Below are 16,049 nucleotides of genomic sequence, written 5' to 3' on the forward strand. Positions count from 1 at the left end.
GAAATTAGACACATGCAGGTTTTTTTTTGATGTTTTCCTTCATCGTCAAGCACGAGATGAATTATAATCACAAATTAAACAAATAAAAATTCAGTGATGCTTTCCCGGGTTTGAACCCACGATCATCGGTTAAGATTCACGCGTTCTAACTACTAGGCCATCTCGGCTTCTAGCCTAAATAAAAGTAGCATACAATTATGGCGACCTTATCGCTACATAGCGATCTGTTCCAGGCAACCAACGGTGTAAGTAATAGCTGATAGGATATGAGGTAGGTGGTGCTGAGATTTATTTTGTTTTTTTTTTTCAGAATCAACTTAAAATCCATATTATTCACTTAAAAATCAATACAAAAATTTGACTACGTATTTGATAATAACGACGTAAAGTACAACCGAATATACCATGGCCAATGATAAAGCATTTCACATTATCTTATTGCTAGTCACATTTATCTATGAATGCTTCGCCTTTTTAAATCGGTTCTAAGCTCATAGTGTATCCGTTTGGCGGCTCTGCATCAAACTCTCACATGTCCACCAACAATTGCTCACCGAAACACATGACATTATTATAAATTAAATGTATATAACGAATTCTATGCACACAAAATCTGATAGTTAAATCTAATAGTAATAACAGCCTGCAAATGTGGGAGTGGGACACATCGTATAAACTGGTTATCACCAAATCCTGTGACCTTGACAATCCTCCTCTCAACAATTATTCTACAGATAACTACTACAAATTGCAATACATTGTATTGCTGAATTCCAGTTTGAAAAGTGAGTGAACCAGTACAATTATGTACAAGCATAAGAGATATGAAATCTTAGTTTCCCCTGGTTGAAAAACCATTTGTACTACTTTTTACTGATTTGACATATTTCTAAAACACATAATCATCAGATGAGAATGAATGATGGATAAGAATTATTGACTGGAATAGCAAACTCGGAGCTTAATCATATGGACTTCCAAAAATTAGACCATTACAAAGACTTTATTACAATTATTACAAAGACTTTCAAATACATAGAAACAGCCTTTTAAACATACGCTTCATTTTTAAAAATAAGCACGTAGCGATAGTTTTACTTCGGAGATTCATGCTAACGTCTGATACGTGATTACTTAGGTAAGCATGTACCTATTATTGTCAAACAAGGCGATTTAATGTTATTAAGAAGCATTACAGATCGTCTTTCCTTATATAAGTACCAGCCGTGTACCCGATAGGATTTTCCATTTATACGCCTCAGTAACCAACCGACTTTTATCAGATGCTTAGATTTTGTTTTAATATTTTGCAATAATATAATCTTTAACAATATTCAAAACTTACTTCCGTACGTGCGGCTTCATGTGTGAAGGGGGCTTGTGTTTGGTTTAAAAAGCCTAAGTTCATTCATTAACTTGACACTATTTCAATTATATCATCATAATATTCATTAGTATTCAAGGCAGCTACAAAAAAAGACTCTTCTATTCTAGTACAGAAAATGTTATAATTTATATACAGAGCAGAACATCTATATGTAGTGTTTAACTTACAAATGCAACAGTACAGCCCTAGCATACAATTATAATATTTAATTATTTTACCTGCCATGAATGATTACTTTCTACAAATAACATACATTTACAATAAATATTTTGTATTGAATATTCCACTGATCGGTGTCTATTTTTATGCTCAAGGACTTTTGAGCAAATTTCAAATAAGGTTTTATAAATAAAAGACTTCTAATTATTTTAGATGGATTTTATTATGCTAAGCATGTGTGTTAATATTTGTTTTAATTAGAATGTTTGTCCGTAACAAACTGCAGCAGAATCACTAGAAAAGTAGTCACAGAACGTGCACCCTGAAACAAAATAATTAGATGTTTTTAATGTCCGTGCCTTTGGTGTATCTTAGCTTTGTTTTGTATTAATGTTATTTTAATATGCCTGCATATTTATTACCAGCCCGTATCACTACGTTTCAGGATTAAAAATATTTCTACCAACATCTACCTCAGACTTACCAATACTAAGCATCTTTGTCACTGTCTCATACAAAATTACGTTAAATAATACATTTTACAATTTTAAAGTTTAGCTCGCATATAAGAAATACAATAACAAGAGATTCAATGCAAATATACGGTACATTATTGTTGCAAAAAAAACTAGGAATAAATAATTATAATATCTGGTTATAATATACCATATAAAGAAAATTTATTTTTTGTTCATATAACATTTCGATAGGAGCCGAGTCTCCGAATGTAGTTAAATCACAAAAATCCAATGCAGGTTCAAGGCCTGAATTTTCATGTGCTTAATTTGTGTTTATAATGCATCACATGCTTGACGGTGAATGCATTTTTTTTTTTATAGAATAGGAAGGTGGACGAGCATATGGGCCACCTGATGGTAAGTGGTCACCAAACGCCCTTAGACATTGGCATTGTAAGAAATGTCAACCATCGCTTATAGCCAATGCGCCACCTTGGGAACTAAGATTTTATGTCCCTTGTGCCTGTAATTACACTGGCTCACTCACCCTTCAAACCGGAACACAACAATATCAAGTATTGCTGTTTTGCGGTAGAATATCTGATGAGTGGGTGGTACCTACCCAGACGAGCTTGCACAAAGCCCTACCACCAGTAATAATAATGCATATATTGTAAGAAAATCTGTTGATCGTATCTGTTAAGGATAATAGCCACATATGTGTTCACCTTGCTGTTTTGAAGCAGTGAGATGGAATGAGCTCCAAAAACTACTACAAAAAGAAGAGGAGACCTTAAACCTGCAGTGAAAACATCGACAGACTATTTGACTTTACTTTTTTCTATTTATTTCAATTATAGATGTATTACCTGTAGTTATTTTTCAATTTGATTTAAAAAAATTAAGACACTTACTTCCAACATCATCATATAGTCCAGTTTGAATAAACCATGAGCGGTAAAGATTGGTATTTGGTGAAGGATTTGCAGCGATAAATGAACAGCCTAAAAATAAACTTTATTATTTTATTGTATGTTCAACTAATAACAGACCAACAAATGGTCCCACCCATAGGTTTAACCCTGTAAAAAATATTAACCATTTCCAACGAATTGGAACTAAGATGTTATATATCTTTTATACCTTTAGTTCTACCGGCTTTCGTGCTAATCTTATAGCTTAAGGTTGAAAATATAAAAGATGATAGGTCAAATCATGAGTCAGAACAGCAGAAAGTTTTGGGCATTTGCTGTCAAAAAAATTCTGAATAGCAGTCGGAGTTTAGAAGTTAGCTATACTATCTGGTGTCTCGGAAAACGTGTAAAGTTATTTCGGATTGTCGTCCCATCACATTAATATTGTGACTAGGTATTGCGCCTCTATTTAAGCATTTATGCACACATTTATGCGATATAATACCATGCTAATGTTAATATTAAATTACCTCCGTTTTTATCGAAGGGTCTACATCACTGTTTATAATTTCATGCGCTACGTGTGGTGTAATCTGAGCCTGTGAAATAAAAAAATATGTATGTAAAATATTTTATCCATATTATCTTATTAAAAAAAGAATTGATATTTCCTTACGCACCTCTTTAACAGTCGCTTCACTAAAATAAATGCAAACATATATAATACTTAACGCATATCCGATTTGCCAAAAAACGTAAATTAAAAAATCAACATAATTTTGGAAATCATGAAATAAGCCAGACGCAGTTGCCTCCATAAAATAATACAAGTACAAAATGATTTGTAATAGAGTCATCATCATTGTTAACAATATAACAAAGCCGAATTTTTCATTAGCAGTTTCTGTAGCCTTATATAATATACTATAAATCTTTCCACAAGCCGTGATCTTTTTCGAGACATGCTTCTCTTGGACTAGAAACGGTTTGCCGATTACTCCTGCTTCCTTGAGACGGATTTCGAAAAAATCTGAGATAGTATTCGGTTTTACAGAATTCAGTACTTTATTCACAACTTTATATCTTCTTCGTAAAATCAACAAATAAGAGCAATACTGTGTCGTTATAATGAAAACAATAGAGTCGGTAAAAACCATTTGGAATACTTTCTCAATTGGCATTTTTATGCCTAAAGTAAGAAGTGACATCCAAACACTGAATATTCGAGTTACACTTATAATTATCTGCGCAAGACAAATGACAGAGACTAAACGAAAATATTTCGAGCAAATCGCATTTTCACCCAACGCTTTTAGGGCTTTATCGATGTTCACTATCACTTGCATATCGACTGTGCTACCGCTCAAATCGAATGGTACTTTCCACATAGCGTATAAAATGAACATGGTATTCGTAAGTCTCTCAACCATGTCTCCGTAATGTTGTAACTTTGTGTTGTACAAAGTCCGAAGAATGGTCTGGTCCTCCACTTGAATCTTGTATAAGCAATAAAAATATAAGGAGTACCAAAAAATGAAAGAAATACACCCAAAAAGTGAGAACGTTGTTGTTATGACACCCGCCGAGCTACTTTCAATGGTAAGAACGGAGGCTCCGGCGAATTTTCTAACATATCGTATTAAATATGTGGAATCAACGATATTATGCATATGCTTTGGTCTAAGCATTTTATTTATGAACTTAAGCAAACGAAGCAACATTTTATTCTGCTACCATCGGTTCCTAAACGTTAAGTGACTTAGCTAACGTATAATGTCACTAGCAAACATTTTAATTTAATTAATTAAACAATTTCATATAAAAACAATATTATTTTGATTACAAAATTACATTAGACGAATACAGTTTATAAGTTTTAGCAAATAAATGTCCCGTCATTAAATAATAGACACAATTGTTTTTAAACGTTAGTCATAACGAATAATGACTATCATAATTATATGTAGATTGTCGGTATTTTAGATTCAGCTTGGGATAAAAAAATCTCAAAACAGGAGACGACTATAAATGTTTTATACTTATAATGAAATAGTTTATACAATGCTTTTGAAATACTTTTTTTTTTATAGAATAGGAAGGCAGACGTGCATATGGGTCATCTGATGGTAAGTGGTCACCAACGCCCATAGACATTGGTATTGTAAGAAATGGGAACTAAGATGTTATGTCCCTTGTGCCTGTAATTACACTAGCTCATCCTTCAAACCGGAACACAACAATACCAAGTGCTGTTTTGCGGTAGAATATCTGATTAGTGGGTGGTACCTACCCAGACGAGCTTACCCAAAGTCTACCACCATTAAATTATTTGTCTTAACAATAATAAACATGTCCTCCTGACCGATTTCAGCCACGGCGGCCAATCTCAAGGGAGACTAGCGCAAACAAGACTAAAGCAGGACATATTATAGTCCATAATTCCTAGTCCATAAGTAAAAGTGCAAAAACAGGTGCACTCACACAATCCGATGGGATAGCAATCTGACATGACCGGTAAGAGTTCAGGACGCAGGACTGTACACACTTCCAACTTCCAGACAAAAAAAACCAATAACTTTTTTTGCATGCTAAAAAGGTTCCTTTCTGCGCTGTGGTTGATTGGTAAAAAAACTTTTAGCGTTAAGCCCACTTTTTATAAAATATATATGTCGTCGATTAGGACTAATTAGTAACTCATTTGATTTTATTGTATCGGTAGGGTATGACCGCCGTGACGTAATGACTCACGTGATCGGAATCGTTTGGAGGGGCAACTGTCACATTTTAATGGTTAGAGAGCGATGAGTCGGAAACTCAATTCATTACAGAGAACGATACATTTCGGACCTTCCAAACGGGACCGTTGGTTCTCGCAACTCCGATAGTTATAATATACCTACTTGTAATTTGTGATTGCTGATTACCTACATAAAATACAAGAATTATCATACTGTATCTTTGTGGTTAATTGCCTGAGACCTACGCCATGGACCCTGTACCAGAAACACCTAGCGATGACGGGTGTGCCATTGATCTATCGCAGTCGCCGTCATCAGAAGTGGGATTCACTCGGGCATCGCAACCACCAACTACCCATGAAAGTCAATGGCAGATGACGTTTGAACTCCAACAACGGAATATGGTGCATTTTTTTGAAGCTATGAAATCACGTCGAGCTGTGCCAACACTCCCAGAGTTCAATCCCGACTCTAATAATGCTGATGCACGTGTCTGGTGCTCGACCATTGATATTTGTATGGCAGAACAAGCGCTGGAAGGAGGTGCCTTGATCATTGCGCTCAGCAAGTCCTTGAAAGGCAGTGCTTCTTCGTGGCTGTCACAATTATCACATTCTGCTATGACGTGGACTTATTTCAAGGAGCTATTTCTTGCTCGTTATGATGGTGCTGAAACCATTGCGGCAGCTCTTATAAACATTAAGAACGGTCGGCCAAAGGAAGGCTAATGTATGGCTGCATATGCAAGTCGATTGATGACGTCACTAATAGTGCAATGGAAAAACCTGACTGCTGAGGAAATCGCTATATCGTATGTCCTTGCACATACCTCACAATTCGACACTACACTCCATCGTTTGGCATGCACCATCGAAACTTCCAACAGAAGCAAGTTGCTGCTAGAAATGAAGACATTTTCTTATTTGAAACGCTAACTACATGATCGTGATAACAAAGTGCGCCGGATAACAAGCGCTTCAAACCTTCAAGATCGGAACCTTATGTGTTCTGATACGCTCAGCTCAGCAAAGATAGCAGCAGAAATAGGACCGTTGGCTATGCAAATTAAAGGAGTTACGATTTATTTTACTACCCTACCAAAGTATTATTGTTTAGTGAGTGCAGAAATTTGTGGTAACTTATGAAAAAGATCTGGTGAGTACGTTCCAAATTATTTAAAAGCAATAGACATTGTGTCTTACTATGTGTCGTACTAAGTGTCTTAGTAACTTTACAATTTACCTCGTACCGCCTACATTGCGATGATTTCTTTATTTAGCTATCCTGCATTGGGTTATTAATTAACAGTGATCTTACGTATTAATAGCTTAGCTATGTGTCGTACTCTATAAGTTTCTTAGTAACTACAATTTAGCTTTTACCTACATTGCGATAATTTCTTTATTTACCTACTCTGCTTTGGATTATTAATTAACAGTGATTCTGCTCAATGATAGCTAAGAAACTTGCCTAATAACGGTCGCATGACCATGACTCACGTTCCAGAATTCGATTAACGTCGTTGGAAGAATGAACCGCTCACCTCTACGCGGGACGCTGCTACGACCGCGAGTAATGATTGTGACTATGATGGAGCATCGGGACTCTACGGTATTGTCTTCGCCACGGCGTTCCGTGAGTGCTGCCACGAACCACAGTGCTGGTGAAACCGATCGTATCATTGATGCGATACGACCTATCAATACTACGGTGAGATCCAACCAATTTTCCAATTCGATTTTCGATCCTAGCATTAATATTTGATGCGAGGAGGTAAGTCGAGCTAACATTCAAAAGCTAATGGAGTGCACGCAGAGATATTTCGCAGCGAGCGACTTGTCAATTTATGCGTGGTTGACTCCTGAAGAAACTTTAAAACATAAAGAAACATTAGGAGATCGTTGTTTACTACAAGTATGCCCATGATCGCATAAGAAATATACCACAAGACCATATTCCGCGTGAATTAGACGTATTAAGTGAAGAGTTAGACGAAGAGGATGCGGGTGAAGGCCCATCCACCTGTACAGACTAGTGAATTATTACACCAAGTATACCTATAGCTTGCCAGTGAGAAGGACTGGTAATGTCTAACCTGTTTGGGGCTTATCAGTGAGAAGGACTGATACTGCCCACTTATATTAGACTTGGGTACACGTACCAGAGAGAAGGACTGGTACTGTCCCATGTGTTATCGGGTTTAACAGAGAGAAGAACTGTTATTGACCCATTTGTTGTCACATACTCACTGGCAAGAAGTGCTAGTAATGTGTGTTGCTGTCAATACTTGGTGCATTAATTATTACTGTGATTTTGTAACGTTAATTTAATTTTTAATCTCACTTGTGGTATCCTTTCTGATGTGATTTAATTATGAGTTACTTTTCTATATGGTCAGGTAGGCCGAGCTAAGAAACGTCTACTTTGTAATTTGTGATTGCTGATTACCTACATAAAATACAAGAATTATCATACACTATCTTTGTGGTTAATTGCCTGAGACCTACGCCATGGACCCTGTACCAAAAGCACCTAGCGATGACGGGTGTGCCGCTTATCTATCGCAGTCGCCGTCATATATAATAATAATGTCCTCCAGACCGATTTTGGCCACAGCGGCCAATCTCAAGAGAGATTCGCCAACTGCGCAGGAGATAATATAGTGCACCTGTGTGTGCGCAAACACAGGTGCACTCTCTCTTCCCTCACTCTCTTAATCCGATGGGACGGCAATCCGACACGACCAGAAAGAATTCAGACGCAGGATAGCTTTACGTTCTTTCCGAGGCACGAGAGTGTACACACTTCCAAATTTCAGACTCCGGATGCTACCAAGAATTTTCTAACAGAAAAACCCAATAACTTTTTATTGGCCCGATCTGGGAATTGAACCCGTCCTGGGTTCCTCCGGGTTGGCGGCCTTAAATCAAGCCACTAGACCAACGAGGCAGTCAAATAAATATGTATCATATATAATGATATAAACGAATAAATAAAGTCTGTTATGAATTCTTAATTATTACTTGAATATTTAACTAAATGGCATTAAATCGCGATTATATCGTCTTTCCTGTGCCGTATATTTTGTTAAAAAGAAAATTACTATAAGAATAAATAAAACTTAGAATGTAAAACAATTACTTCAAGGAATTCCAATAAAACAAAATCTGGTATTCGCATTTATCCAATGGATAAATCAATTTTATTATTTCGAGTGTCCGCCTTCACAGCGAACCATCATTTATGAACATCATAGGCATTAGGTATATTGTCCCGATCAACATAAGAGGCATATTATATACATAGGATTTATAGGTATTGAATTTACTTATTGCATTTATTTATAAGCACTATACAATTTTACATATTCTGATATTACAAGCAATTTAATATACAATATAATACTATGATAAATCTAGCTGCCAAAAATATAGCAACCGCAGTGTGCATCTCATTAGGTAGTCAATAAACAGTGCTTCTCATGTAACCATCACAAATTCTAGCACAGAAGAGAACATTAGAACTATGTCTACATTTATAACAAGTTTCATTATCTTATTGATATAATCCTTTGTTAGTTGAACTATAACTTAGCAACTAAAACTACATGAAATTCGAATAATACCAGTTTTCGATAAAGATCGGTTTGACCCGACTGTAAGCAAGATGCAGCGGCTGTTCTCCATGTGACTCATAAATATGTATCTGTTTTATAACGATGGATAATTGCCGTTACATCTTAGCTTAGTAATGGCACAATAGATTGAATAAACAGGTAACATTTATGTATGCACAGCTTAGCGAAGCCATAGCTGACGAATTGTTTGCCTTGGAAAGATGTGTTTACAAAGTATAGCTGCACTAAAGGTGTGAATTGATTTCTGCAAGAAAATACTTTGCATTTCAAAGATTATGCCCGGTTTACTGGATTGGATTCAGTTCATTCCAGTGCCGGTTTACATTTTTCCAGTAAGCAATCCAGTACTGGACTAGATCGCTGGACTGGAATAATGTAAACCGGGCATTAAGTGAAAATCGTGGTATAGATTGAATAATTATTCTCGTATAAATTGGCTCCCTGTAGGGTTGCCATATACTGTTTTTATAATATTGTAGGAGTATTCTTATAACGCTCCGTTTTTAAAAACTACATTTTAAAACTGGTTTTTAATAATTATATTTTGAAGACTGATTTTAAGTAGGAAACTCTAATACATTTTTTGCTACTACTTTTTTTCTATAAAATTAAAGAATTTAATTATTTAATATACTTTGTGCAAGAAGCATTACAGATGAATATTTTATGATAATTAAATTACCCGCTGACGCTGGTATATAAAATACAATTTCGTAGAAAATAAACGTAGTGTTTTTTGCACCCAGCGTCTACTAATTCTAATGAGCAGTACAATCTTGCTTATAATATGTGTTTTTTCTTAGGTACGATACATTAAGTTTAAGGCGCAATTTATTTTGCAGGAATGACCTGGCCGAACAGCCGAATGGCTGAAGCACTGAAATTACTGATTCAATTCGAGACGTCTTGGAGCTAGATGCATTTCAAAGCCTCCCCGCTCCAGCTCACAAAATATATAAAACTAATATTATAATTTAAATGATTTTTTTTGTATGATAACTATTTTAAATACATTTATAGACATGGTGATGTAATGTTTTTTTTAATATTTTTTGTAGCTTGAGTTGATAGTCGGGCAAATGCAGTATTCCTAGATATATATATATACTAATAAAAAATATAATATTAAAAAGTAAATCATTATAACATAAATTATAATTGTATATATTTATACGAAGTCTACAGGTATATAGTTTAATTATTTCACTTAAATTTTATCCAAATTAAAAAAAAAAATATAATTACAATATGACATGGAAATTTACGGTCTACAAGAGTTAGATGACTTTTATCTTTTTTTTTATTTGACGAGTTGATTCTTATCTTTTTTTTTAAGTTCAGATTACAGATTAATTAACAAAAGGTTATACAGTGGAATGTACATTATATATTAGCAAAAAAAATACAAGTGTATTTTTAAAAGAATAGTACTCAATAAGAGCATGCACGTATCATGTAATACAAGTCAATCAAATCAAAATGATTTAATCTTATAGACTAACAACCGTTTTTAAATCGTCAAGCGCTACCAAAATGGGTAACCTGAAAGAAATATATACAATCCCCCACAACGCCAATACGACACTGGCTCGATTCACCCTTCAAGCCGGAATAAGACCAAATATTGCTGCTTGGCGATATAACACGAATGTTCAAAGTATCAAACTCTTGTAACATGCTCTAAGATTGTAACGATCGTCCATTGAATTCCTTATTTTTACATTACAAACGGATGCTCTTAGTGAGTACACTTCTTTATTTAAGAAATAGAAAACGCCAAATATACGACAAAAATTCATATAAAAATATAATTAATATAAAAATATCAAATCATTTATTTCATTACAAACAAGGAAACTTGTTACTTGTTTTTGTTTCCAGGTTTTAATCGAGATATATTGAGAACTATTTTCTTACTGAGAGATTTTAATTAAAAACAAAAACATACATTATAAAACTTTATTTTTTATATTTATATTTTATTTATCAAATGCCAGACCGAAGCAAGCAACGACTATGTTTTTAGATAATATTTAATGTAAATACAATTTGATCATAATTTATTATTTTTGAAGGAAATTTTTAAGGCAGCGCAGCGATGTAAACAGTTCTACGTGTATATTTTCCTAGTACACATTGAAGTAAAATGTTCTTGTAACTTTCATAAATATTACTATTAAGTAATATTTTTACAACAGCATTTTATTTCACTGTGTATTTTTGTTTTATTCATAATTAGGATTTTTTCAAGTTTATTTTTTTTAATAAAATAGCCTATTTAATCCAATCCAAATTTGATCAATTCTTGAAAACATTCTCTACTAATTTTATTATATATCCCTTTAAGCTTGTATAATATATTATATTCCATAAGAAAGAATTCAGATATTTAAAGAAAATTATTACAAAAAAAATTATCAATAAATAAATATCTTTTATAAAATATAGTGATGTCCTAATTTTCCGATTTCCGATCGATTTCGGTCTCGAAAGCAATCTTAAGAGAAATGAGCCAACTGCACGAGTACGCAAACACAGGTGACACTATTCCCTGCCTCACAATAACACGACGTTGCGTACGCAGAGCGTGCACAGGAGCGTAAACACTTCCAAATTCTACTGAGATTCTTCGACAGAAAAACCCAATAGCTGGAGTTTGAACCCAGGACCTACGATCTATAGGCAGCAGGCAGGCAAGCGTATAAAATGTACGAATGTTTTTAATGAATATTTTTAAACAAATATGAGACTTTCTGAATATAATATAATATATATGTCTACTGTTCCACTATAGTCTAATAAATAACTATTTCATTGTTTGATGTTAGTACCGATCTAAACGGGTCGCTATACAAGTCTTAAATTGATATAATATCTCAAAGCATACCGACCGATTGTAATTATAGTTGCTAATCATTTCATATATCTATGTAATTCATGATTTTCGATTAAATAAACTCTTTTGTAACGTTAAATAACGAAGTCGTTATATAGAAGTCACATAGGTGGTACATAATTTACTACCCGAATAAACATTTCGCACATACATAAACAACTCCGAGGCACAAGGATGACAAATATGTATCACAATATATGTTTCAATTACAGCTAGAGATTAAAAAGTTGAAGAGTTATTATCCTATAAAATGGTATTAATGAATACATAAAAGTAATATTAGTGTTCTTTAATAAATAAATAAATAAATAAATAAATAAATAAATACGCAAAAAAAAACAATGATTTGTGGCCTTTTAACTCAAAGAGCGTAATCGTTCTTTGATCGTAACATTAAAAATATATAGAAGTATGAATCGTTTTAATAAATGCATTATTGTGACCTCGGTTTTATGAAGAACTTGTTCCCCCCTCTTCGTTCGCGTGTGAGTGAGAGGTAGATATTAGATACCCTATGTCCTTCTCTCTATATACTGGCTATGTACATGTATAAAATTTTATGATGATTGGTTGAGTATTTAACACTTCAATGACAAACAAACACACTTTCGCAATTACTCGATGATATCAAATTAATCTGTGATGAAATAATAATAACAATAATTGTTTATGATATCATTTTGAATTGTACGTAATTTACGTTTATAAAGCTAATGACGGGAATCGTAATTTAAAAGCATTATTATTTATATAACGGTACAGTATTATTACGATATGGTTCTTATATTAATTAATATATTTTTTTACTATATTATCATATAAAACTTACGTCAAGGAAGTTTTCGACAACTGAACTAGCAATTAGCGGCTTTTGTTTAGGTAATTAGTTAAAGAATGCTCTGTCTCCTTCATTCGAATGTCAAATCAATGATGACAGAAAGAGTGAGTGTGTTGAACTAAAGATCCGCAATTTGCTTCAATCGGTAAAAGATTTAAGAAGCAATGTTTTGTATATAAAATAACGCAAGTTTTAATTGAGAGACTTGATCAATAAAAAATAAATTTTCATAATTCACTGCTCTCATTCATTATCTTATTAAAGTGTGACTATAAAATCGTACCGATATTATATTACGGAACCCTCCCACCAACGCTCAAAGCTTCAAAGTATGCGAAGTAAACGACCTACGTCTATAATAACCGTGATGTGTTCGTTCGTAAAGCTATGAAACTCGTATATATAACTAATTCGTCACGGGCTCCGAATTTATGCACTCACGCACTAAATTGTGTACTTATAATATAGAAATAAAAACTTAAATTAATATATCCGTACATTCCCCACGCAAAACCCTACAACTAATAACAAACACGCAACAGTCCCTATAAAGATTCATGGCGAACATTGCACGTACACTTTTGTAAAGCTCAAGTCTAAATATATTTAAAAATCACATCTCATTAAATATCTTTGGATACGACCAAATAAAATTATTACACAGCGTACAAAAATACAAAAAATATACAAGAATGTCAATTATAATTCAAGTAAGGGAATTATTAAACGTTCGTATTCACCTACCATAGGCGTAATCGAACTTGCTTGAAATATGGTATACATATATTAATTGATAGGAAATGGTCAACTCGCCTCTAACTACTTGCACTAAAGGCGTTAAGATTCGCTACTATAGTGGTATCACAGCCTCGCCGTCCGTGGTGGTCACGTCGCCATGTCACGGGATATATTTTGGATTTTAACAGTCAGAATTAATTTTAGCAACATTTCATAATAAAAAAAAAATATGTTTTTATTTCAAACATCAATATCAATTTTACCGATAGCTAATTAAATTATAATTTTTCATTCATAATCATCGTGATCATTGAATAATTTTTGTTTGTTTTTGTTTTTACCTGTAGCATTCTATACCGTGTTATACATACGGCGTCGCTACGGCGATCCCTAAGCGACAAAGCGCGTCACATGCGCCGTCCTGCTCGCACGCGTTGTTACCGCGGTCGGCGAGACGATAATACTAGCTTACGAGAATTAATTTAAGGGCTACATTCAACCGTCGCTAGAAAGTTTGTCTGGCGACATTGTTGTTACAGTAATTGAGATTCGTCGGTCACAGCAGATCTTGCACGTGCGAGGTATCGAGGTTAGTGATGAGTGTTTTGAGGAAGGTCATCTCCTTATGCGCGTTCTCGAGTATGACTCTGGGGTCCTGCGAGGTGCAGCGGAGGCAGTTCGGCGCGAACACCATCGCTAGATTGGATGAGTCCATTTTGGTCTGACTTACCACCTCGGGAGCGGCGAATTGTTGAAGGAAACTTATTAAATATGTAAGTACCTGAAAAACAAAATAGGGGGTCTTCAAAAATTTTATAAAGCATTTGTTCATTTGTCAATTAACAACATTTGTCAATTAACAACATTTGTCAATTGACAATTGTTGTTGGGGGTCGGATGCCCTTACTTTAATAATTACCTTTTCTCAATTCGAAGAATTTTTAATAAGTCGTTTTAGAGCATTGGAATTCTTGGAACCTACTACAAGTAGATTTAAATCAAATAATTATAATCAACCTAAGGCACATCACGTCTCTTCTGCTTCATCTACCGTATGTCCGTTTTGCTCGGAAAATCATAAAATGTTTCAATGTAAAAAATTTCATCATGCTGATTATAAGACTCGTATAGATTTTGTGCAAAAGCAAAAGCTTTGTTTTAATTGTTTTGGGTCTAACCATAGTGTAAAATCTTGTTTCTTACGTACCTCATGTCGGATCTGTAACCGTAAACACCATACACTACTTCATCCTCAAAAACCAAATCGATCGATCGCGTCTGCGGTACCTGTTAACCATGCTGTTGAGTCAATGCATTTTAGTGATGATCAACCGCAGACTGACCAACCATTGAATATGGTTACTAATTGTTATTCTAGCAAGGATAAATATACTCAGGTATTATTAGCTACTGCATTAGTCAGGGTCCAAACTAAAAATGGAAGCTACCAACTGCTGAGAGCTTTGCTCGACCAGGGGTCACAGGCCTCATTTATAACAGAATCAGCAGTACAGTTACTTGGACTCAAGAAAACTTTTGTAAAGAGTTCGGTGTGTGGATTGGGTGGTAATGTTAGTGTGTTGACCTCAAAGGCTGTAGTCAATATAGCTATATCATCAATCCATGACACTGAAACTGTAATTGAATTGGGTGCTCATGTTTTGAGATTAACATCGTTTTTACCAATCAAACCAATAGTCATGAATAACTGGCCTGAACTTAAAAATTTGAAGTTAGCAGATCCAAATTACCACACTCCTGGTAAAATCGATATTTTATTGGGGAGTGATGTCTATGGAAAAATAATAGAGGAACGTCTCCTTCGTAGCCCTTATGGCATCACCATAGCACACTAGACTTGGGTTGGGTACTGTCAGGTCAAGTTATTTCACCTACCACTCACAGTATATTTGTGAATTTACATACACAAATGAGCGATGATGAACTTCTCAAGAAGTTTTGGGAACTAGAAGCAGAACCTACCGATAAAATAAATCAACGCTTAACACCAGAGGAACAAAAATGTGAAGATTTGTTTGCGACCACAACAAAAAGAGACTGTAAAGGACGATATATAGTAAGATTGCCTTTTACAAAAGAAACCCCAGCATCAAAATATGGAAATTTAAGAGAAATAGCTGTGCGCAGGTTTTATGGACAAGAAAAAAGATTAATCAGAAATAGAGATTTGAAAAAACAATATGATGACACTATTGAAGAATACTTGCAATTAGGTCATATGGAACAAATCAAATTTAATAAAAATACAGAAGCTGTTTACTTG

General features: G+C 34.4%; 2 protein-coding genes and 1 long non-coding RNA gene across 3 annotated transcripts in view; 1 reads left to right on the forward strand and 2 right to left on the reverse strand.

Moving 5' to 3' along the window:
- The window catches only part of LOC126768787 (cytochrome P450 4d2-like), a 104,417-nt gene that overhangs the window by 66,564 nt on the left and 21,804 nt on the right, over positions 1-16,049 (reverse strand). The window lies entirely within an intron of this gene.
- LOC126768803 (uncharacterized) overlaps positions 1-16,049 on the forward strand; it is an 83,052-nt gene that overhangs the window by 35,509 nt on the left and 31,494 nt on the right. The window contains exon 2 of the long non-coding RNA XR_007669271.1: positions 9,130-9,333. This is a non-coding gene — a long non-coding RNA (uncharacterized LOC126768803). The remainder of the gene's footprint in view (positions 1-9,129; positions 9,334-16,049) is intronic.
- LOC126768780 (uncharacterized) overlaps positions 1,751-16,049 on the reverse strand; it is a 70,426-nt gene continuing 56,127 nt past the window's right edge. Inside the window, exons 22-24 of the mRNA XM_050487084.1 lie at positions 3,449-3,517; positions 2,919-3,008; positions 1,751-1,868 (exon numbers count right to left, since the gene is read on the reverse strand). Coding sequence (XP_050343041.1) covers positions 1,800-1,868; positions 2,919-3,008; positions 3,449-3,517 — 228 coding nt within the window. The 3' untranslated portion in view covers positions 1,751-1,799. The remainder of the gene's footprint in view (positions 1,869-2,918; positions 3,009-3,448; positions 3,518-16,049) is intronic.

This window comes from Nymphalis io, chromosome 5 (assembly GCF_905147045.1).
Source record: "Nymphalis io chromosome 5, ilAglIoxx1.1, whole genome shotgun sequence".
Taxonomy (NCBI): domain Eukaryota; kingdom Metazoa; phylum Arthropoda; class Insecta; order Lepidoptera; family Nymphalidae; genus Nymphalis; species Nymphalis io.